This window comes from Rissa tridactyla, chromosome 2, assembly GCF_028500815.1.
Source record: "Rissa tridactyla isolate bRisTri1 chromosome 2, bRisTri1.patW.cur.20221130, whole genome shotgun sequence".
NCBI lineage: Eukaryota > Metazoa > Chordata > Aves > Charadriiformes > Laridae > Rissa > Rissa tridactyla.
This window is the reverse complement of record NC_071467.1, coordinates 30119702-30145470: the sequence shown is the minus strand read 5'-3', so window position 1 is coordinate 30145470 and position 25769 is coordinate 30119702. Positions and strand designations below refer to the sequence as shown.

General features: G+C 39.3%; 1 protein-coding gene across 8 annotated transcripts in view; it reads left to right on the top strand.

The window, feature by feature from the left end:
- The window catches only part of LOC128905224 (carbonic anhydrase 3-like), a 35860-nt gene extending 26955 nt beyond the window's left edge, over positions 1–8905 (top strand). For all 8 annotated transcript variants that reach the window (XM_054190964.1, XM_054190963.1, XM_054190965.1 and 5 more), the window contains 4 exons: positions 1426–1518; positions 2657–2722; positions 5265–5420; positions 6622–8905. In XM_054190964.1, coding sequence (XP_054046939.1) covers positions 1426–1518; positions 2657–2722; positions 5265–5420; positions 6622–6741 — 435 coding nt within the window. In that variant the 3' untranslated portion in view covers positions 6742–8905. The remainder of the gene's footprint in view (positions 1–1425; positions 1519–2656; positions 2723–5264; positions 5421–6621) is intronic.
- The last annotated feature ends 16864 nt before the right edge of the window (positions 8906–25769 follow it).

Sequence of the window (25769 nt, the reverse complement as noted above, 5' to 3'; positions counted from 1 at the left end):
ACAGATGTTTGGGGTTGTTTTATAAATGTAAATTACCGGACTCTTGTCCAAATTTGCTAAAATTAATGGCTGCTCTAGGCCCTGAAGACTTTTTCAAGTAATACATATAAGTGAATTCAATATTGATGCTAGTGAATTGCTAGCAAATGTTACCTCCTTCCTCCATCTTATTTGAGAATAGACTCAAAATATATGCCTATGCCCACAAAAAGTCTGCAGCAGTGTTTTCTTGCCTTACACCTATAGCCTCAAGGTGCAGAGCTTACAGGGGCTTGGCCCACCTGTCATAGGAGAAAATTCAGGCAGATATTTTGCAGGGTCAGTATTCACAAACATTGCAGAGATGACTGTGCATGATGGTTTGGGGTTTTTTTCCCCATTCCTTAGACAACCTGTGTTGGTGTTCTACTCTCTTTGTCTGATTAAACAGACAAATTCTGCTTCCTCAAGCTATTTCTTGGTTAGGTCAAGCACCGACTTTTTACTTTGCTTTTGTTTGCAGTATCAGATATTTACTGGCAGGAGGAGAAAGCCTGGAATGTATGAAATTGTGCTAGAATGCAACCGAAGATATATGGCTGCTCCACCTTTATGCTTAGCAATGATATCCTTATCCTCATGAGAAAAGAAAGAGAGAGCAATACATTAACTTATATTCAGGACAAATTATTTTGTTCTTATTTTAAATAATTGTTACTGTGCTTAAAAACAAAACAAAACTGTTAAAAATTTGCATTCAAAATATGCACCAGACTTCTATTTTTTTGTATGGCACTATGTTCCAGAGACTACTTATTTTGAGATTCCACGCTGTTGGTTGCAGAACTTCTAGCTATATGCAGGAGCCAGAGATTTTCTGGAAGAAGATGTAAAAACTTGGAATATATCCTGAAAATACGGCATTGTTGAAAGTAGAAATGGGAAAGAAATGTCAGGTTACTATCTCCACTCCTTTCCAGTACAATAGGATGAGAGTAGTAAAAGATACAAAGCAATAACATATGTACTACATACAACTCAGCATAAATCCTTGAGCTGTTATCTGCATAACCTGAAGATCTAAAAGTCTGCTTGAGACGAAGTGCATGTCAGTAGGTGTTTTGTGCCCTGCATGTGTGCATGTCACGTGCTTGGGTTAAACTGTTTATAGTTGAATTACTCGATTAATTTTTAAATGTATTGTGTGGTGAGCTCCATTTTCTTTCTTTTATGCTTCAATTAAATGCTAAGTGATGCTTTATAGAAAGCGTGAGCGTATGGAAGCAGGGGAACAGCAATAGGAAATATTTACTAATAGTTTTCTTTTTCATGTCGTTCCTTTACCTACTGTGTACTGAAAACTTTTATTAATTTAAGGTAAAAGCTTGTAAGATTGTGCTGTTGGAAATTTCTTGCATTTATAACTGAGGTGTCATTGTTTTTTAGTTACATATGGTGCACTGGAATCCAAAACATGGAAATTTTGCTGGAGCTTTGAAACAATCTGATGGTGTGGCCGTTGTGGGCATTTTTCTGAAAGTAAGTAAGTGGCAAATATTCGTTCTTTATAATTTTCTGTATTTTTCATCATTCTCTAGTGCCAGGGAAAAATTCCCATTGTTTTTCCCTGCACTGTATCATTTTACAGGAAAACATTCAAAGTGATGTGCAGACTGAAGTCACGTATGTTCTTGGCCCCTCCAGATTCCATGCACTAACCCATTCAGAGCCAACTGACACCATTCGTGACACCAGTGGCACATAGCACGTGTGGTATTGAACAAGTCTCCCCTGTGACTGTGTCCTTCAATTATTCTTACTTTGTCATTTCTTTTGGTCTATTTGAGGCTAAAGCTTTATCCTGTAAAACACAACTTATAGAGTATAACATTATATTCCTATTAACCATGCTAAGGTCAGCTAAAAGATCTAGAAAAGTCAGATGTATCACTGTATCTTCTCTGGCCTTCTTTCCCTCTTTCCTTCTTGCTCTTTGGCATAGGAGCCATTGTTTTGCTCTGGGTTTGTCATATTCCATGGTGGGCGGTTTGGGTATCACTGAAATAGAGATTGAATATCTATTTTGGAGCAAGACAATGGCAATAACAGCATCTCTTATGCATACCATCTTCACTCTTCTGGGATGCAGAGCCACGTCAAAGGTTTTGGAGGTGCTGAACATCATGAACGCAAGCAATCAAGTGACCCCGTAGCTTGAGGAGGTCATGACATAAAGCTCGTCATATGTCTTATATCAAGTCCGATCGGACAGCATATGTGCTGAAGAATATTTGAATTGTCTGCAGGAACTCCAGCTCTTCAGACTATCAGCACTTTGCTGACTGCTCATACGTCCCACAGTGGTTGTGGGTTGCTTTCAAGCCAGGAGCCAAGGACTAGGCCCTGGAGGGTGTAGATGACACTGTCTGAGCGCGCAGTTTGTTCCTCAGACAGTGGGAGATGCCTTGTAGAAGCCTTCAACACATTTTTGAATTGCAAAGCCAGTTACTTGAGTCTGCTATTCTGGATGTTCTTTTAACACACATAATTTTGTGTCAGTCTGTACCGGATGCTCTGAGAGTACTGCTGCCTAACTTGACAGATGGGATGTACTGAATTTCTTTCTAATGCTGTGGAACATGATGTAAAAATACAGTACTTGTGCTTTGCATTACAGGTTGGAAAAACTCCCAAACCAGAGATGAAGAGAATTCTTGAGGAAATTGATAACATTAAGACCAAGGTATTAAAACAATTTTTGTGATATAATGTAGTTGAAGAGGAGCAGAAGCAGGGATCAGAAATTCAGATTTGCTTTTTGGTATCATTCTAATATCTGTCAGTAGCACCAGAGGTGATACGTTGGACTGTGGAGCAGGACTCTTTCTTTTACTTAAGTAAACATATAAGTCCTCACTTTTGTAAGTATTCTTGTAGAGAATTTAGTATCAATCCTTGCACGCACAATTGATAGCCTTATTGATACTGCTCTGTCAGAATCTGCTAGCGTGCAAACATCAAGAAGAAATGAAAAGCTTTTTGAATTTGAGGACAGCAGTGGCCAAAACAAAGGCATATAATTGAGTCAGAAATTTAGTTAGCCTGAAATGAGAAGAAACTAATAGGAACGATGGAGCAAGCTCCCAGTCAGTGTAAGGGAGATTAAAGACTTAATTAGTTTTAAGATAGAACTGAATTCACTTGTGACAGGGATTACACAGTACAGTTTCTGCATGAGTCCTGGGTTCTGCGTTCCTATGACACCAGCACAAATAGCATTGCAAATCTATTCTAAACTGTTTTCCAGTTTAATGAATGGTCTAAGGACCAAAGTCCATACTTACTGCATAGGTACAACTGCAGAAGGGAGTTCTTCACAGAGAATTGTGATACTGCATATATTGTTATTTAACATTATTATTTGACATAAACCTAAGCTCTAGGTATACTTTAGCAATTCTTCTTCACGATAAGCTTCATGATTCTAATGATGCTAAAAGTCCCTTTTTTATTTGACATTGAACATACCACCAGATCACCAGGACTGAAGTTTACAAATTTTGTAAGCATTTTATTTTAAATTTGGCAGAATGTCTTTAATTTAATTTATGTATGTATGTGCTGCCATTGATGTGTGGGTCTGAGCCTGAAGCCTGCCCTCTCCTCACTCAGTCTCGTACTAATTTTATTTTTTCAACCTCTTCTTAGTCTTCCAGTACAACTCAGTTCCTGCTGCCGAGGGAACTGAAGGTCATTTTTTTGCCCTACATGTTACTTCCCCTGCTGTGTCAATGATATCTGTCTTGATACAGATTCAGCTTTCTCTCATAATGCCTGTACCATTTTTTGGCCATTTACATGCAGAAGAGTTCTGCCACAGTTCATAAAAGGTTGATCAATCACCCTATAAAACACTGTGTCATACAACGATGACACGATGGCAGTGATATTTGCTCCATTACATTCTATCTGAGACTGCCTAACTGGAGACTTTATGACTTCTAACAGCAAAAAAAAAAAAAAAAAGTAGTCTGATTTCCTACATACAGATATTCTCTGCAGTGGTTCTGGAAAAAGCAACAGTTGAAGAAAAGCAGAGAAAGATAGGCACGTATGCAAACAACCACATATTGTATTTTATCTCGTATACTTATTTTCTTTCCTGTCATCACAGGCATTTTACCAAGATTACTTATTTTTCAGGAAAGATTAATGGATGGTATCACCGTTGTATTTATAGCCCATGCAGTTTCAATTACTATGATGCATTACAGGCAGAGGAGTTTCTTGGACGCTGTACTGTATTTACTGAAAAAGAACAATTTTGTGAAGTTATTTGAAAACTCATATTGAACTTACGGAATGATTTTGTTAGGAAGACATATTTGGAGTCTTGATGTTATTCTTTCTACCCACATTTTGTGCAAGGATGCGTGGAAAAGATTTCAGCTCCTCCCGTCGCACTTGGTAGGGTAATACTCTGTTCCCATCCAGAGAAGATTCTCCATGATAGGAGAAGGAATTAGGAATAACAGGTTTTGCTTTCCAGAACTACATCCTAAATACCAGTAGGGAACTGAACCTTCTTGTTTAATTCTTGTCACCCTGAGGGGACAAGGACATCCCACCACAGTCCTGTGGAGATATTCTCTTGAGAATCCTATTTGGTGGAAAAGAAAAACTTCTCAGGAAATGTTGTCTGGTGTCTGCTGTTCTCCCTTGTCTGGTGATAATCACCTTTAGTTTTAAGACTTTCAAGATCCAGTACTTTTCCAGGAAATATTTTAATTTTTTACATTAAGTGTAATAGTGCCAACAAAAAGATTGAGACAGTGTGACAATGTAATTAGAGCACAGTTTGGGGAGGAGAGAGATGCAGATTTAAATTCCTCCAGATAGAGAAGACTGTAACGAATCTGGGATAAATTCCTGGCCACTGTTTGATTGCGTAAAAAGGGTACCAGCACCTGCAGTGCCACAGTCTTTAACTTTTATCCCAAGTGACACAAAATAAACCAAAATTTTGATAATTCCCAAATAGAAAAATGTAACTGTGAATTTGCTTTGGTCCCACACAATTCAGTTTGTAATTTCTTTTAATTTATTAATGGAATCAAAGTGTCAGTTATTATTAATTGCAGGGCAAATGCTTGACAGGAAGAAGATTGATCTCTTGCATATATCTTGATATTTAATTACTACCTTTATAATAACATAGATGCTGATGTCTTTTAAGATGCATATCCCTAGGGTTACTGCAGATAATTATTTTTTGTTTCTCTAAGGGAAAAGAGGCTCCTTTTCAGCACTTTGATCCTTCAATTCTTTTCCCCAAATCTCGGGACTACTGGACTTACCACGGTTCGTTCACCACACCCCCCTGTGAGGAGTGCATCACTTGGATTCTCTTGAGGGAGCCGATTGAAGTCAGCTCAGACCAGGTAAACTCCAGCTAGTTCTGCTACTCCTTTACCAGTTCCCAACAGTGTCTCGATATGTCGGTGTGATGATTTGCAAGCCCTATGTTACCTTGCATTTTTTGATGAGGAAAGATTTAGCTGAAATTGCCTGCAGAATGGGCTGTTGAAATGGACTGTAAAACTGACCTTGAGAATCAGGGTCTCTTCCTAGACACCTCCTGGAATGGCTTTAGCAGGAGTGTTCTTGGGATCCTGAAAACCTGCATAGGCAGAAGCGCCCCCGAGCCACAAAATCCAGCCATTGCAGCACCTTCAGTTCATTCTCTGTGCTTCAACATTGAGACCAGCATTTAGCTGGTTTCCCAGTTTAAGAAATTGCTAGTCTGGATCTTGACTTCCTAAAAGCTGTTGGTGAGAAGGATCAAACTAGCTAGAACCTGCAAACCTAAATGTTAATAAAAATTAATGTACTAATTGTATTCATACAGCTCAAATGTGCATCTACACAGGGAAAAGAATAGAGAGCCGGTCTGGATAAGGTGACTTTCTTTTTAGTTCTTGCATTAAAACTTTTAGTTATTTATAATATTTTCTGCTTCAGCAGTACTAGTTAGGGTATAGCCTTTTTACTGATTGGGCTGTTTTCAGAACAGATTTATTTTGCATTCTGATGAAAGGGTAACAATTAACAAAGCAACACTGAATTCACTTTGGAGAATTTAATTTGGAGAACAACGGCTAAGTGCTGAATTCATGACTGAACCTAATAGTCCAGTTGGCATAACATTTCTCTGCCGTAGAGAACAGAATATGAACTTCTGCAGGCCAGATTTTTCTATCAGAATACTTTGCAATAACTTAGATGTTCATCCTCCTTCATGGATAGCCATATTTTCACAAGTGATTTGACTGCAATCCAGCTCCAGACAGGTCACAGGAGGCCCCTACTCTTTTTCCACATTGCGAGCGTGGCTCAGGGAAAACTCCAAAAGAAGCCCAAGCAAGGGTCAGATGATGCACTGTTCTGTGGATGAAGAGTGTGAAGATCCACAGAAAGAGTGCTAGCTGTTGGGCTACAGTGATCTCTACCAATAATCTCTACCAGTATGCTTGTCATTATATAAGAAAATTCCTTTTCCATCTCAGAGTTTGTTCTAGGCATCAAGGTCCACACTGCTTCCAGGTGAATTCACATGGACACTGTAATTTTTCTTCCTTGCAGATGGCGAGGCTCCGTAGCCTTTCCAAAAATGGTGAGAACGAACCTGTGAACCCACTGGTTGATAACTGGCGCCCACCTCAGCCTGTGAAGGGCAGGATAGTGAGAGCCTCATTCAAGTGAAGTCTCAAGTCTCACTCTGCTGAACCTGAGTGAGGAAATCCCTGCATCCCAAAGCGTAGTTAGTTTTTGCTGTCTACTGCTTTTCCTCCGGATCCAGATCTGTGTTTCTCAGCTTGAAATTCTGAGTGGTAAAACTGAATCTGATTTTGAAAGCAGAAAAAATACTGTATGCAAATACTAACCTTAATGAGGAAATGTGAGATATACATGATTCTTGACCACCAAATGCCACAGCATTTGTGTTAGTGTCACTTCTCTGCCGTGTGGTCTTGGAAGAAAAATGGGCTCAGTTTCAATATTTAAAATTAATTTGAAAGGAAATGTAGTAAAGGCAGAAAAATGAACCAGTAGTTCAGGATAGCAGAAATAACAGTGGGTCAACATTACATGAACAGGATGTATAATGCCGGCTCCTACAGCATCTCTAGTGGTGATCTTCCTCAGATATCCCACCTCCAGTGTGAAGATCCAAAGAAAAAGTTCCTCTTTAACACACTGGATTTTTCCCTCCCTCTCTTGTTCATAGTTTGTTATCCAAGATTAGATTAGTATTCTGGCAATACAATCAGGCACGCTCAGGTTCTGTGTGCGAAGAAGAAAAGATACCTTGCTGTCATTTCAGTGCTTGCTCTCTTTGCCATATCCTGCCGCTGCCCATTGATCTTTTCCTTTCACGACTGCTCTTATTTCACCCATCCATCGGTGGAGTGCTGCTGGTATCATGTTGCCTTGCATTTAGTATAGCAACTTTAGTATTGCAGTGGGGGAAGTGCCTTTCTTCTGCTGCTCTGACTATGTTGCCTCCCAGGATGACGGATTTTTAGTTTTGATGCTCTGCCTGGCTTTTTTATTTTTGACATCTTAGTCTGAATATTAATAATTTCACCTATGAGGGATTTTGTTGCATACGGAGAGGGTCTTTGTGGATGATTCATATGTGTCATTTGTCTTCCCCACTACTGAAAAATCCAGATTAAGTCACCTAAGTGTTTGTTTATTGTGACTTTGTGTAGTCAAGACTCTAAGTGGAGTCTGTTTAGCTCTGTTACTTTCTGGGGAGACACGTCAGCTCGCATATATGATCTGAGCAAGGAACCACTGGCAGACAGAAACTTCTGAATCATCTTCCCCTGTCCTTCATCATGTAAACTTTATCATTTCAGCATGCTTCCTAAACAGCATAACACAAGTACCATTTAGGTTGAACCCACATGCAGACTATGTGAGTAAAGATCTGCTGTGTTATATCCTCCATCAGGGTGATTATTGAGCATTGTACATACAGGAGATTGGGTGGTCAAAGGTGGTGCATAAAGCCTGCTGCAAATGAAGCTTCTGGATTCTCTGTATTCCTCTAACTCATCAGTAGGTGGCAGAGGGCGTTCTTCTGGAGATGTTGCCACAAACATGTTGACAGCAACATTTATAAGGGATATGTCAACGTCTGAAAAAAGCAGGGTTACACATGGCTAGAACTGGCATTTCCCAGTTCTCCTTCAATATTTCACTTTTCACGTTTACTAGAAAAGCGGTGCTTCAACAGGGAAGTAATGAATGGGCAACATTGGACAAATTCTGCTGTTATTACCAGCACAATTCAGTCAGAATTCAGGAATGAAACTGAGTGCAGAATTTGGTATGCTTTGTATTCATTGGAGAATTGCTGAATTCCCATTCAGAATTAATATTTCAGTTTATTAGACGTGTATTTTGCTTAGTATAAAGCAGTTTCATTTTAAAAAATGAGTTCATGTCAGCAGAAACTAAAGTATTGATTGAATCCTGTTTACAAATGCTTTGGCATTGGCTTAATCTTATCAGAAGATCAGCTTTTGATATTACGAGTGCAGCACTTGCAACGGTATTGATTTTAAGAGTCTCTGTACATCTTCTCAACACATAAAAATGTTTCTACAGAAAGCTCATAAGCAACCTTTTTTTCTACTGTACTATGTCTTACATGTGAAATTTCTTCTCATATCCATATGCAGTTGATCTTGGTGTTGAGAAAATTTCAACACAAATAACTGAGACAAGTGTTTGAGTCTTTCTACTTTATAAGCCATTGACTGTGATGTTTTAATCTCTTGTTATTGGGGCAATAAAACAAGATTAGTTGCCTGCACTTGAAATAACAGCTTTTGTGTCTTCAGAGAACCAATAAATTGACTTACATAAAAAATTGATTTCTGGTTTTATTACTCATGCTAAGTGATGACTGAAAGTAGTAAGAACTTACTAGAAAACCTTGCTACTCTTTCCTTTAAAACATATGGTTGTAATACAAGGGTGGACAGACACTCTAGTAATCACCTTTCTAACTGTTTTACTTTAGTTTAATATCTCAGCCTGGTGTATCCAATCAAACAGATCCTCAAAAATATGAGACATTGGAACAGTAGCACTTGTCCTCTGTTTTCAGGTACAAAAAAGGTGTCTGTTTCTTGCCTGGACACAAACATTCTCTTACACCTTCCCAAAATTCATACATTCATGTATGATCTTGAATATCACTAACTTGGATGTGAATTTTGGTTTCTTGCAAAAAACACATGGATCATTTAGCTGAAGTGTTACATCATTCTGAAATTTCCTGATTAATTTATACTTTTTAAGCACACAAATTAACCTTCCTAAAGTGAAATGAAATCTTAATTTCCCATGAAATCAGATACTGGGTGCACTTTGCTTTATTTGCATGGTTCCTCTACTGCTTTTGAAAGGCAGAATAGGCTGAATATTATCAACTACTGGCATAGTAGTTTTGGTTCCAACAGCAAACACATGCTTTGTATGTTGGCACAAAGGAAAATACAGTCTGAAATTTATATTATTCTCTCATGCTTTTGCTCTGATTCCGTTCTGTCTTCAAACTATTACTACACAAAAGCGTCAACCTCATTGCAAATACGCTTTACACTTTTGTTTTTCTCTTGAAGAATAACGCGTACATGGTTTTGTTCCATTGCCTTTCTCCTTTTGATGAATAGTGTAGCTTTGTATTGATTACCTTGGTAACAAACTAAGAATATGTTATGTGGACTCTAATCCTGATGCCTCATCTATCTTAAATAGAGAAAAAAGCCACTGGGAGCTGATGAATTTTAAAAAAAGTAAAAATTACCCTAATCAGTGTGGTGCACTAAATCCCTGACAACTTTAATGTATATAATGTATATATTAATTTCAACAGGGCAAGCAAATCACTGAAATTAATTACCACCTATTAGGTTTTGACAGACACTGAAATCCTCCCAGCTTCCCACACCTCACAAGAGCAGTAACTAGAAAATTAAAGCTTATTCCTACAGTTCCAAAGCTTTTTTATTAACTGAAACAAGTTCCCCACCAGCTGTGGCCATCTTTCAGTCAGGAGTAAATTCATAACTGAACTGTGAATTCCTGATATGAGCCTTGGCATACAACCAGCTATGGTTATGCATTTCTACTACAAAAGGAAAAGAATACATATTATTTTTACTGTATCTCAAAGAAAGACTCTCCTGGCTCTGCTTGCTGGTGTTTTTCTGCTGAGTTAAAAAATGTTCATATTGTCAGTGAGTTTAGCAAAACAAAACAACATCTATTTCTTCCTGAGGCATTTTGTCCCATGCCTCAGCAAAGCAAGCAGCTCTACAGTGCGTGTTCCATCTCACCTATCTGCCTTTCGTCTCGATGAAGTGAAGTGAGCTGAAACAGTTCGTGCACTTAAATGAGGAAAACACTTGCTATTCTTTAAAGCACAAAACTCTGAAATCTCTGGAATTTACATTGCAAACCATGGAAAAGGAACACTGCACTTGCTGATGAATAAAGGCCAAAAATGCTGTTGGGAGTAAGTAACAGTAAGAAATGAAAAGACACATCATTAGCTGAGGAAAGTATATCTTTGATGCCAGAGATCATATAAGTAAAGTGAACTTAGTCAGAAGTCATGTCGATTTTTCCTTTTGAAAAAAATACATAGGTGGAAAATCAGCCATGAAAGGGAAGATGAGAAGAAAGAAATGCAGCTCTATGCAATAAGGATGAGGCAAATATACTCTAAGTCCACGGTCTGTTTGAATACCTCAGTTTTAATAAGGATGACTGTGAAGAATATGGGCACAAACAAAGAAGGAATATATGTATGAGAATGAAAATTATCATTAAGTGAGATGGTAAATTAAGCACGACAATAGAGCGAACTCCATCCAGGTGAAGGACTTGCTTCAGAAAACTGAAAAGATTGGCATAGCAAATTGCAACCCTTCTCTTAAGAGCTCTATTTAACAAGATCTCCCTGGAGATTGCATCCTGCCTTTCCAGGAGAAAATCCAACAGGAAGGTTGGAAGTGATGATGCCATCAGGTATGCAGAAGTGGTCGTACTACTGAACCACACCGGATTTAGCACAAGCAGGAGTGTTTATGCAGAATGGTATCTGTACAGGAGTTCTTAAAGGAAGTCTCACTGATTGTGCCACTAATTCTCCAAGCTAGAGGTTTACATTAACTCATCCTTTTGCGATTCCGTCATGCTATCGGTAAGCAGAACACATAGCAGGTGTAAGAAGAAAATATGCCTTTGGTGCATTTCAGTAGCACACTGACACTCTTTTACCTTTATTAATATCTTGCAGAAGATCTTTCAGAAAACTGTTGAAGAACTCGAAACTCCTTCCTGGAGTTAGACCAGCCTCCTCCCTGGGCTAGACCAGTGAGACCATGGGCCAGTTCTCTCAGACCCACTGTATGGTGGCAATAATAAAGCTTTACTGGATTAAGTTTTTTAATTATTCAAATTCCTTCCAGCATTTTTTTTTCTTTTTTTACTGACATTCCCACTATTCATCCTACCTTTATCCCACAGACAACGCAAACATCCTTGCTGAAAACTGAAGTGAAGGATACTTCTTCTTGCTGGACTTTTAATGTTCATCTTCCATAGCCCACACGGTGGAGCCAGTTCCTCAACAGTCACGTTTCTGACACCACTTGCAGCTAACAGGAGACCTGGGCTGCCACGCAGCGCAGGTTCCTCTAGTCCAGCAGGGGAAACTAAATAAACAACGAAACGAATGCAGTTTATCCAACTTACTCTTGAGCTATAAGATCCTGCGTTTAAATAAATTTTGATAACAACGGACTGGTATCCATTTCTACGTAAAAAGCTTTCATGTTTTGCCTGCATGTTTACACTTGCAAAGCCTCTGTATATAAATGCTTTTGCTTCTGTAGGCTGAGAAAAGTTCAGCTAGGATCTCTAATCACATTCCTAAAGTCCCAAAGAACGCTATCACAAGATAAGAGGAGGTACAGATGAAAATCTCTCACTGATATGCACCAAATTGGTTGCCGATTTGAGTAATTATGAGACCAGGACTGCAGGACAAATTGCTCTGTCTACTAGTGATAGCCTGTCTGCCTGGCTGTTTCAGCCTACATATCCCTTTTCTCGCTGCACGTGATGTCTCAATCATCCTTCATGGTTATGATGATTTCTCCGCTGAATTAACCAACAAAGACATTTCCATTAAAATTCGCTTCTTTCAGAGAACAGTGATTTATTTTTTTTTTCTTTCTTAACACTGCAGGCGGCTCCCCATTAGGCCCTAATTTAAGAGCTCCCACAGTGTCGTGCATCGTCTGTGTAATAAATCTCTGTTGGAGAAAGAGTATAATCAAGGAACAATTTTTCTTGTCAGACATCATTGAGCAATGGATGGCATCAGTGTCTGCAGCATACCTAAATTTATAGCTAAACAAATGCTACTGACCCTTGAATAAAGTTGATTTGTTGCCCAACAACAAAGACCTATAATTGAAACACTGATTTCATTGTCTGTGTTGGGAAAGGTAAGGGATGCAAGTTTAGAAACAATACTTTCCATGCCTAATGTCTTAGAGCACTTTGCTATAACTTCCACCACTGAAAAATTCTGAAAAAGGCCTGGAGTCAGTGTAATCCAAATAAAGTTGAGGATACGGAACATGTCTTCTGCCTTTAAAGTAGTAACTATGCTAGGGCTTAGGTTAAAAAGAATACAATACAGTATTAATTAACAGTGAAAATAATTACGTTCTTATACTGGTGTCCATCATCAGACTATTTCAATGCCACTGCAAGAAGTCCCATAAAATATTTTGAACATTGCAACCATAGCTCCTATATGTGCTTCCCACAGCCTTAAAAACCAAAAATCATGATATTCGCTGTGGATACAGGCATCTCATCCTCCTCTTAGAGGTGATGGGGAGCAAAGGTATAATGCAGAGAATCTTGCCTGGCAGTTCTTTATAAAAGCATCTTCTTGTTGGACCCTGATTGTGACCTTATGATCCGAGTTACACTGAGTTTTGTTTTCTGTTGTTTTATATTCCAATCAATTTGAACTTTTAATGGTTAATATTTACCAGTATAAAACCATTTAAATCATGTTAAGTTAAATTTAATAAAAATGAGCATTGCCAGTCAATAGTCATTTTTGGAAACCTTAAAATCTGCTGAGCTCGACTGTCCTGGTTATTCTCTGCCATCCATGCTGGAAGCAAGGTGCTCGCTTGTCACAGGATCTGGCTGAAGGGTTAGCCATTTTTGAATAGCTTTCTGGTATTCTCTTGCTCTGTAATTCTCTAAATGCTGAACAAAAAGCGGCACTACATTAGAGTTCTCTTCAGTTTTCTTTTTTTTTTTTTTTCCTGTTGTATTGAGATGTCTTTAATTAGGAAATGAAGTCCCATGATTCATATTTGCCCGGAACAGCCTCACAGTAACGTCTAGGTAACACTACACGTAGAACCACAAAACGTCAAGTTAAGCAGTGGATCCATTTCTTAATACTTGCATTTATACCTTCATATTATATGATTGTAAGGTCCAGTTCATAATGCACCTGTTCAAGTGAGTAGCATCTTCACTTGGCAATATTTACTGTGACTGAGCTGTTGAGTAAAAGACATCCTGTAAAACTTCTTGCCTGGATAGACATCCTGAATGTTAAGTGCACATATTTCCATGTCAGCACGGGAACTCAAGAATACCTTATGTGGCAGGAAAGGGAGTAGATGACTTCCATTTATGCATGCATAGAGAAGAATTCGCAACTGATAAATAAGCATCATAGCAATGCATGGTTATAACCAGTCAGAAGAAGACAAGCTGTTGAACATCTCCTTGCCTCAGCTTCTGACTCACTGTCTGGTCTGTCTAATGAACAAAAAATGTCAAGTTTCCCTAGTTGGAACTGGTGGAGGGAGTATGTGAGAACATTCACATAATCTTAAACTAGGATGTGGAGTTTTGCCAAACAGCCCAGATGGATTTGGCACAAGGCACTACTACCTGCAGAAAGCTTTCCCATTTACTCCTTGTAACTAGGAATCTCGGTATAATTCATGTACCCTGTTAGTGTTTGCTGGAATTCATGATCTGATTCTGTTTTTCCATCACTATATTTGTAAAGCATACAAGTAACTTTGTTATTTACAGTTACTCCACTTGGAATATGCCCCGGGTTGCACCTGGGAAAGGAAATGGCACAGCCTTCACCATAACAGAAGATATAAATCCAACTCCATATACATAATTACACTGGCCACAGCCCAGAAACCCTTCTCGCTTATGTTTCCAAAAATAATCTATGGCTCAGTGTTACGTATCCAGCATCAGGTCTTGCTGTGGACATGGTTCCTCCTCATGCTTCTCTATCTATATGTACTTGATAAGATCTACAGAGTATCTTGCCAGTCTGCCTCAATGGCTATCTATCTTACTGCTTAACTTGTGGCTCTCTCTAGCAGCAGGCTCCGTTCTAGAGTTTGCTCTCATGATTATTTTTTTTCTTTAAATTTTGGCAGGATTTGGGGGGAACATTCCAACATCAGTCTTTCTCCTGGTGACGCTTTCTTGCTTACCTATGTCTGGTCCAGGAAAGCATGCTTCTTTTTCTATGGGACGTGGTCACCACAGACTGCAAACTGTACTGGCGTAGCAAACGTGGTCTTGTTAGATTTTTTGTACAAGCAAGCTGACAAAGAGTTGGAGCACTTTATGAGCTCCCTGCACTAGGCAGCAGTCTGGTTGACCCATCTCATGAGCACCAGGTAGACTTTTGCAGATGAGATCTTTCTATAGAAATGCATGTTTCTGGATTATCTTGCATTACCATCACCGCTACTGTAGTGATACAAGCTGTTATCCTGAACCTAATGTGGTCCTCTGCCCACCTAGTAATATACTTCTTAAGCATGTTTTGGTTGTTCCACCTAGCCTGTTGTATTTTCAATGAAGCAAACCTGTTGGCTCTGAAAATTAAACATGGGTGGTGGGTGGGTGGGGGGGTGTGTGCGCAAGCGTATGCAGAAGCAAATATTTTCCAGGGCTTTGAAAGGAGTTGAAAGGTAGCAGGCAAAACAATGTGGTCGACAGAAATGGCTGGACGGCATTCAGAAAGTATTCCAAATGAGCTCACAATTATGTGTTGTAGCTGCACTGCGTTGCAAAGTGGGTAGACAGGAACATATGCTGAAATACGGCGAGTGTTGCACCCAGCATTCCAGCCGAGAGTGCCAACACATTTTTAACATTCACCTAGTTGTGTTTACTTGGGTTTTTTTCTAGTTCATCCACATATAAAAATCTTCACCTAAGAATGTGACAAATTACTGATACTAATAAAATTTACATTTTTTTCTTGTTTCAGTATAGACTTTTCTTCATGTGGACTTTTAAATAAGGTAAGTGGTGCAGTGAAGTGTGCCGTGGCAGCTATGGGATTTTGTAGATCAGTAGCAATAAAAATAGAATAAATCCTGACAGAAAGATGTCTTATAGAGCTATCTACTTGTAGTCTGTAAGTATCAGATTCTGCTCTTTGACAACAGAAACTGTGGAAAAAGAAATGGGGATTGTGACATAATAGCAACATAATTTAACTTGGTATGTTGCTCTTTTTATTTTGGCAGACAAAGATCTGGCTGTTGACAGGTTTCCATTCATGCCTACCATGTTTTCCATAGCCTGGCACGAATTCAGTGAAGTGGAAGGCATATGACAAACTGGCTTCTTGGCTGTGACATGTCACACCAACTATGGCATGCTCAATGAAAAGCACCGTGTGAATGTCTTTTGCATGCTGCCAGTCAGCTACAAAACAATATGGTGCTTTCTGCAGCTTCTTTTTTACTGCATTATTTTTCACAAATTCCTAATTGAAATAGTAGATATATTATATTAATGTTTTTACTAGGCACAAAACAACCATTCCAAACCTGTTCTGTGATATGGTGCAATTGTTCTGCAGTCAGGCACTGAGGTGAAACAGAACGAAAGCAGGCATATCTCATCCTGTTGTACTGACCGACCAAATCCAGCACGCTCAGCTTCTCCTTGCCTGTCGTGGGCTTCAGCCCACTAACTGTCTTGCTGGCCCCCCAGTGCACTCGCCACACTTATTCAATGTCTTTCTTGTACCAGCGGGCTCAAAATTGGACTCCCAAACCAGTTGCAGGCGTGTTGAAGACAGGAAAATTATCACTCCCATTGACCTGCTGGTTACGCTCTTGCTAATGCAGCTCAGCCTGTACCGGAGCAAGAGGACACCACTGACGCACGTTCCATTTGTTGTCCGTTAGGATCTCCATGTCCTTTTGTGCAAAGCTGCCCGCTGGCCAGTCAGCCCCCAGCACGTCCTGCTGACGGGGGGTTGTTCCTCCCGAGGTGCGGGACTTTGCACTGCCGTTGATGATGTGCGAGAGGCTCCGCTTGGCCCATTTCTCCAGCCTGTCTGGGTTCCTCTGGATACCAGACCGTGACTTCATCCTTGAACTTGCTGAGGGTGTATTTTGTGCTACCATTCAGGTCATTAAAGTTCTGCCAGTAGATAAAACAAATGAAATTTCACTCCAGGACAATAACGGATACTCTACTGGACCAAATCTTGTTCATAGTATCTGAATAAGTAGCCACCTTAATTTCATTTAAATTAGCATAATCTCTTTGACTTGCCTCTTTCTTTTTGATCGTAGATGTACAAAATTTCAATAGTGGAGACTCTGTGTATACTAGAGGAGTGTACCAATGCATTACTGCTTTTACTGGACGTATTTATGGACCTTGCCATCAGCTCTTTTCACTTCTCCACACACACGCATTGTAAGCTGCCTTCCTTTTCTTCTTTCTGTTTTATGGAGTCCTGGCAACCAGCCTATCTACTATCATGCAAATAATTCTCATGCCACAAATCTTTTTACATCTTTTTCTTTACTGCTGCCCCTTCCTATTCAGTCCCCTTTCACTTTTCTGCTTGTCCCAGGAATTTATATCAGTCTCTGTTATCCATTTCCCATACTCAGCTCCATTCTCCTTACAGCAACGGCTCCATTCTCCTTACAGCAACGGCTCCATATGTCCCTTGCCCCGGCTATTTTCTCTGTCACACAATAGAAGCTTCGTATCCCTCTTTTTCCCTTTTTTCCCCTCTTCTTTTTTTCTGCTCAGCCCATAAATCACTCAGTGATTTATCAATAAATATGCCTAATTGGGAAGATGAATAGGGAAAACACTCAGTTTATAGCTGGGCAGTACGGTATTAACTGGTGCGACCAGCTGGCTGTTTGTTTGATCTGCAGAAAACTGCAGAGGTATTTGAGCTGCCAGAGCGCTACGGTGCTACCCGTTCCATAGTTATCGCATTACTTCCAAGCAGACAGACAGAGAAATGTCACCAAGATGATGTCATAATGCTTAGCCAACTGGCTTATGTGGTGGCGATCCCAACACATTTTTGAAATGTGCTGCAGTTCTGAGGCTGGATCTTTCTAGGATAGTTTTATACAAGCTTATATATAAAGTGGTATGTCCTAAAATGCCTCCCTTTTTTCAGCAAGACGTCTCCCTCATATTTTTATTATATTGCATATGTGCATTTTTCAGATTTACTGAATAACATGCCTACTGTATAAACACCTGTAGCACTGTAGCTCACCAGTAGTTCAGTAAGAGGGCTTTCCTTGTAGCTACAAATACTGGGATTTTATCCCTTCGGACTCTTTTCATTAATAGTTATGAGAGTAATAGGACGCTTTCTGACTACATCCTTTTGAAAAGCAGTGCCTCATTCACTCCCTTAAAAGATCATGTAATTGCCAGCAGCAATATTTCAGATTATTTTTGAAGATAAAATATGAAATCCTTATGGCATCATTTCTACCTACATTTTAACATCAATACACCATTATGCTGAGCCACAATGATGAAATTACAAAAGGGAATATATTTTCTACTTAATATTTCTTAAGCCAAGTACTTTTTTCAGGCGTGACCAGCTGATTTTCAAGATTTGGGGTGGGGTTATATTCAATAAAGGTCAAACAAGTGAAGTATTTGTGCATTTTCTTTTCTCTAAGTAAAATTATAGATAACTTTGCCAGCTTTCTTTAGAAGCAGAGGACCTTCAGCTCTCAAATTCTTTCTGCTTAAGCTGTTACGTATCCTTACTACCAAACTTCACATTTAAAGGCTCTGGATGCAATCTCTGAAGATGGTGTGAAACACCTGCTGTAGTCAATTTGGGAACCACAGATAGGTTTGATAACTTTCCCACAGGTCTCTTATCTGTTCCTTCTGTTTGTTGTGATTTTCCATTGCGTAAATACTATATCAGAAGTTTATTTGGGCGGTGAAACAGTTGTAAATGGGTGAGTTAGCACCTCAGTCTCTTGCAGAAGCAATTCAGTATTACAAATATAATAAGCCTGGAGAAGTAAGCATGGTCTTAGTAAGCATATTCTTTTGGCAAAGGTTCAGCTCTTAAAAGCAATGCTCTTCCATTGCCTTGTTCTCCCTCGTACAAACAATGTAGGGATAGAATCATAGAATCACAGAACGGTTTTGGTTGGAAAGGACCTTAAAGATCATCTAGTTTCCACCCCCTGCCATGGGCAGGGACACCTCCCACTAGACCAGGCTGCTCAAAGCCCCATCCAGCCTGGCCTTGAACACTTCCACGAAAGGGATGAGGAGGAAGAGGCAAAGATAAAAGGAAATAATTACTGCCTGGAAAAAAATGCTTGAATTGAAGATGCAGTATGTATCCGCATTTATATGAATAATCCAAAACTGGGGCTGGGATATGCTACATAAGTGGCAGCATGTGATGAAAGTTAAGTCTGATCTTAATTGTAATTGCCATTGATCTGCCTCGTAATGGAAGAAGGAATTTTTCTGTTTTAATAGTGGACTTTCTCAAGCACTCTTTATACTTCTTTCTTCACTTAGTTCTGAAAAGAAAACATGCAACATGCAAGGAACAAGATTCTTTGGATAAGAATCCTGTAATAACCTAATGCAGCAGGAGCTGATTTTTCCTATACCTCATAACAGGAATTACAAAAGCACCACAGAAATTTCACAAGCTTTAATCTTTTGTTATGAGAGAAGGAGGCTGGCAATTACATTAATTTCTGTGGTTATACATTAAAAGTCTTTTAACTGGCTCTATAATTTGACCCTCTGTGTGGCTGCATAGTGCCATAGCTTCATAGCTTATTTCTTATGTTCTCAGCAAAATGGCAATATGGGAAATTTTGGTAGTTAGCGATGAAAGCATCTTAGTTGCTGAGATTTCTGTGAAATATGCAAATAACTTGGAAGAATAAATATACCTTTATATTTATAATGAAAGCAAAATTTATACATTCTGATTTGATGAGTTCTGGAAATGCATATGTCTAGATACAAGAATGAAGACACAATTATGCTACGGAAAAATACAGTAAATCTTAGATTGATACTTTGAATGTACATAGCCTTTTATTAAAACATTTTTTGCATACCCCGGACCTAAATTCAGAATAAGCTTCAAATCCTTTCTTCATCCCTCCTGACAAAGCCCTATGGTGATTAGTATTATGTGGAAAAATATCTAGCTGAAGTGAAAAGTCCAAGCACATGTATGAGAAGTAAATATAACTGCCCAGCCTAAATCTCTTGGCCAACTATGTGCCTTTGGCTCTTTGAACTGGAATTATTCTTGTACTTGTTCAAAATGAGACTACACACTCTTGGGTTAACGATCTTTTGTCTTATAGATCTGTAAGGAGAAGTGAATACCCATGAGGAACGAAAACAGTATCTAGAGGTGATAGTTTGCTAATCAGTCAAGGATCTTGCACTGATTCCTGGTCCCTTGAGCAAAGACTAAATAAAGTCATTTGGGAGGAATCGCTATGTCAGGATTGATAGAAATGGCAACCTCCTCCACTCTCTGGAAGTGGGTTATGAAACATGAGCAAACACAACCTCTTATCTATTTCTGGAAGTCATTTTTGTATCTTTGTCCCAACCACCACCAGTAGCATCAAGGCTTTGGCTGATGGATCCTCACAATTGCAGATCTACCCTCCCACCATGTTCCTCAGAGTTTTTAGTTTACTGACACAGAAGATGCTTTTGTTGAGCGCTTCTCCATGACATGTAGGGAACGTGGATTCATGCTGCGCTTTCTGTCCTAGGACTTTGCCTCTCACTAGCTATTGCAGAACTGTAGAACAATTTCAGTTTTGATATATTTCAGTCCTTCTAAAAAGGTAGGTAAGGGGCAGCATCTGGACCATAATTCTAAAACTGCTTAGGTTAGTCTTACATCTAAACCATTTAATAGAATATTTAAAGGCATTTGAACCATAAATGTCTACTGATAAAGACAGGCTACAGTGAACATGGTCAGAGAAAGAGTGAGAGCTGGGGCATTTTAGACTGGGAAGTGGGACGGCTGTTTAAGTTTATAAAGAGTGTGTATTCCAGATTTTCCTTATATGTATTTGAATCCTAAGAGTAAGAATTTTATCAGATCAGTTAATACCAAGGACTGAGAATAAAGGGTTTGTATAAGATTTAGAAAAACATCCCAATAAACTTAATCACCTGTTTAACATTTGACTAATCCTTTTCACTTTAGACTTAGTTGAAGGTCAATGTAAACTAAATATAAATACAAACTATACATTAGTGGAGAGGAACCACCAACTTGTGGGAATTTCACAGCAGACATGCTCAGATTTTGCTTTTAGGAAGAGATGAGGTCAAATTCTTACTGTTCTAAGCCTCAGTGCCAGAGCACACATGAGCAGATTGCTCCACTCTTGAATGGAGACTTACATGTCAGCATATACGCCACCTGGGTAATACTTACAGTAACACGGTAATGGCTATCTAACTAGAAAGTTCATAGGATTCTGTGTGTTGAATTTACCTGTTTATTTTTTTAATGGATAGGCGTTGTCTGGTGAATTTTAACCTTACTTCTTGACTGCTTTTCATCTCTGAACTCAACTATTATTCTTAAAATTGATTTTAAATTAGACACCAAGTCCGTCTTATGTTTTTTTGTAAATCTGATTTTGCCATTGTCCAAAGCAGCAGTAGATTTATTAGTTGCAACACACAGATGGGACCCACCAAACTGACACCTGTAGTCTGCCCTGAAATAAATTTCTGTATCTCATCAAGAAATTAGGACAACAAAAATTTTTGGAAGTCAAAGTTCTAGTGATTTTGTGCATGGGATGAATCATCAGGTATACAGGAATCCTATTTCTAACTGTCTTATTATTCTGCTTCATAATTATGAGCTACTCTCAGTGCTTCTGACTGCCTACCTGCTTCCCATCTGTCTCTCAGGCCTTTGAAGAAGGCCTTATTAAAAATTTGTACAATATCTAGCAGGATAGGTGCTCTGACTGCTACTATTATAAAGAGCAATTACCAACAGTAATAACTCTACGATGTAATACATCCCATAAATATATGTGTGGATAATACATATTTTCAAAAGAAATTAGGAGCCTCATTGGGATCCAAAGGAATTTTATTGTCAAATTAAAAAGCATCGTCCTTTTTAAAAATTATGAAGAAATGCTTGTCTTAGTAATGCATATAGAGAAAATCTGTGGTATAGGAATAAGAAACCTGAATGACTACTCAGAATTTCACAGGGAAGACACATATCTGAGCATTTTGCTCATTGAAAAATCAGTATTTGAGGGGAAAACATTTGTTCAAGTGCCTTAAAGATCAAACAGAAAACATGTTAATATATACAATGTATTTGCTTATTTTTCTCCCAGATCTTATCCATACTTTCAAAGCATTTATTGACATATTGCCTGAAAATGTATTTCATTGAATGCAGTAGTCTCCAAATTGGAAACATAGCTGAGTATACCGTGATGTGGTTTGTGGCAGATATGTTGTCATCCAATAGCGAATATCACTTTGGTCTGTGAAAGCTTTTTTATTTCAACCTCCACTTTAGACCAAATTTAATTTTGACTGTTGTCTTCTACACCACCTGTATATTTGCTTAAAGCACTTCTCTTATCTATAACATGCGGGGAACTTAGGCCATGGAGATCTCCCACTGGTAAGGCCAGTGCTTTTATTAAAGGTCTTTCTGAGAAGGAAGTGAGTGAGCATTTTACCTGGAGAGAGGTGTTGAAGGACACAGTGTACTCAGGTGGGGAAAGGAGGGAAATCCAGATGAAAGGGGTAGAGGATCATAGAGGAAGAAGACAGGAGGAGGCTGCATGTCTCATTTGGTACTCTTGGTGACTCTCAAGTCCCACAGAAAAAGAGCTCAGTGAAAGCAGGTACACAAAGGATATCTTTTTTTTTACTCTGAAGTAATTTACTTATTTGATTTAAAGGTCTCAGTTAAAGTGTATAAGGTTAAAACTTCTTAGATTGCTTCTTCCTTCCACAGTCCCTTTTAGGACATTTAAATGCCAGGGAGTTCAAAACAAACAGTAACTCCGGACAAATGCTCTGTGTGTCTTAGAGCTCTGGACCAGAATTTCAGTATCTACTGAGTCTCTTTGTACCCAGGCAGTAAAGTACAACCTCAAATTTGTCCTTTTAAGTAGGTGTAAAAGATACAGTGCTTTACATTAGACTATTCATTAAGAAAACTGGGTGAGGCTATAGCTTGTTCCTTAGAAATGACTAATGGCTCTAAAACAATGAAAGTAAACATCTATCGTGGGTTTGTTTCTTTTTCCCCCCCTCTTTCTTTCTTTAATATTATTCTTATCATCAAAATATTCATTTTCAAATGTGGATAAGTAACTATCAGTGTTGCTTCTTTGAGTGCAATTACAGACAGTGGAAAGAGTGTTAAAGGAGACTAGCTTTAAATGAATTAGCACCAATACCGAAAACAATCTTGGTAGCTAAGGTAACATATTAAAATAGTCCATGCTGAGCCCCAGCTTAGTTCAGATCATTACTACTTTTATTTCAAAATGCTCTAATCCCTGTCTTTGCTTATCCATGATGTTTGCTAGTTTCCATATTCCCTCCATTGCAGATCTTGTTGGTACTGATGCCTCTCCTCCATATGGGAGTCTTCTAGGATTTGGCACACATAAGTGACACCTTTATGCACAAAACTGGCTTATGTCCTGCCAGGCTTATAAACTACCTGCCTTGTGGTTGATGTGTCACCGGCATGATTGCTATCCTGCTGTGGGTGTGAAATTGTGCCTTCACATTTGATTTGGGGGAGTTTTAATGATTCTGTGATATATTCATAAAATCTTTGATTTTATGGAAGATGATATGAGATGAGATGAGGTGAGGTGAGGTGAGGTGAGATGAGATGAGATGAGATGAGATGAGATGAGATGAGATGAGATGAGATGAGATTGCCCAGGGGTTTGTCTTCTTGCCGTCCTCCTTCAGGCTAGACAAGGAGGTTCTTTTCGTGGGAGCAGGACACATATTGGAAAAATGGAGAGAGTGGTGAAGCTTTATATGTGGCAGGCGAGATCAACTGATCAACTTCAGTGCATGAGTGGAGAAGGGACTAGAACTGTTTCTTATTTCTTTTCCTCTTCTCTTCTTCTTTTCTCATTATGGTTTTCCTGACTTAACACTAATTTGGTTTTCAAGAGCAAGACAAAGCTGTTTTTATAAAAATAAACTGAGAAACTGGGAAAAATGAAGAGAGCTGGGTTCCATCTGAGCAAATGCTGGGACAGGAAATAGAGGTGCATAGTCCTGGGTTACTACAGATAGGCTACGGTCATGTCTCCAGTATAGCTCCATCTGGAACAGTGGCAAGTGTACTGAGTCACAGGGAGATGCTCTGGATCTGGAGATTTGTCAGTGAGAAGATGGTGGGAAATGGCAGTGAAATTTGAGGAACAGGTGGGAAATAGTATGTGCTCTGTAGGGCATGAATACATAGCTCCTGTGTACCTTATTGACGTCTCCACTTTTAATATTGCAAAGTTACTGGAATACCTTGGGTAGTTTTTCCTTGGCTGACATTGCTCTTTAGCTTCAATAACTCTTCTTGTTTCTTGGTGTTTACCTCTCTGATGATGTGTTTGTACAGACAGCTGTCACTTCGCTTCTTACCATTTGTTCGCTATGCAAAGCACACTAAGCTTTTATAGTCTCCTCTTGTAAAAGAGGCTCTTTAGTTCCCTTCTCTCCCCTGCACCTGTTCCAATTCATCCTAATTCAGCTTTACAAGGACAACAGACCTGTTTCCGAGGAGGTCGTACCAGTCTCTCAAGCTCCAGTGACATGCCCATGGTTTGTGTGTGTTTTTTTGTGAGCAGTTCCTGCCTGGTAATGGTTATTGACATTTTATGACCAACGAATCCCATTCTTCCTCCTTCCCTTTCACTTCCACTTCAGATCAGAAAAAATATATCAGACAACACCATGGTGCAGGATCACCGTGTTGCACTTTCTGCTACTAAATTTCACCCACTGTAGTTCACACAGCATTCAGGGGTACTGGACTTTTCTGACAACCCCACACTTCCAGCCTGTGCCATTTGCATTTTTCTTTAACCATCTTGTACTTTTGTCCCCACTTCATTACTATCAAATAAAATAATCTCACTTCTTGTTATTCAGAAAGTCTACTAAAATTCAAATCACAATAATTCACCTTTCAGTCCAATGTCTTGCCTTCTGCTTAGTCAGTCCTTCATCTGTTTTACACCACTGGTGCCAACGTCTGTCTTCTGTAACTCACGTGATAATGCCCTATGTGTCAGAACAACAAATATATTTTAGAAGTCAGTTGATTTCTGTGTATCACATGTGAGCCACATAAGGAATGTGTGCACGATCACAAGTATGCTTACAATTTTAAGTGCAATTCGATGCATAACACCCTGCTAAATGAAAGGAGAATTAGAGCTGAAGCAAAACAAACAGATCCTATGCTTAATTTGATAAAAAAGATTTTATCTGGAGCTGGCAGGAACTGGATCTTCAGCTAGTTTAATGGTTTCCAATTTCCAAGAATCCTTGCACTAGGAAACAGCACCTTTTTAAAGGCCTGGGGCAATTAACGCTACCGAATTTTTGCAGGGAAGCTGTTTATGAAGGCAATGGGAGACGGCGCAGCAGGGAGCAGTGCTGGAGCCCAAGGGCACATGTGGGAATTTCATAGGGAAGGGTGTTAACCTGTGATAGCCGTTCGCAGGCAGAAGCTGTTGGATGCATCCCCTCATCCCCAGCTGACCTCTGGAGCAGGGCTGTGCCGGGCATCGTGGAGGAAACACATTGCCATGGTGGACTCCCCAGCCTCTCCTAACCCGATGCAGTCGTAGGGCGATCAGGCTTTTTCTAAACAACCATAAAAAGCCCAGCCACCCTGTCTGTGACCTGTAAATTTAAACTCCTAACCAGCCAGGTTAAGCTTCCTGGTTTATGTGTACATCCATCTCTGTGTATATGTACACATACCTTATTTGAATTTGAAAAATAGTCCCGCATCGCCTGTATGATGATCTCAAAGGTCCTTTCCAACCATGAAGATTCCATGAATCTATGATTCTGTGTATCTAGTTCATTCATGCTTTTCCATACCCCCTTTTCAGCAGCCCCTTTCCCCTGTTGGGTTAAAGGTTAACAGAATTTGGCAGAAAATAAACCCCCTTGCGTTCCAGCTTATCCTCAGGTACCAGAGGGGCTGGGAGCGGCTGGGCTTCGATTCTGAGTGATGCTCAATTCGGCACTTACAG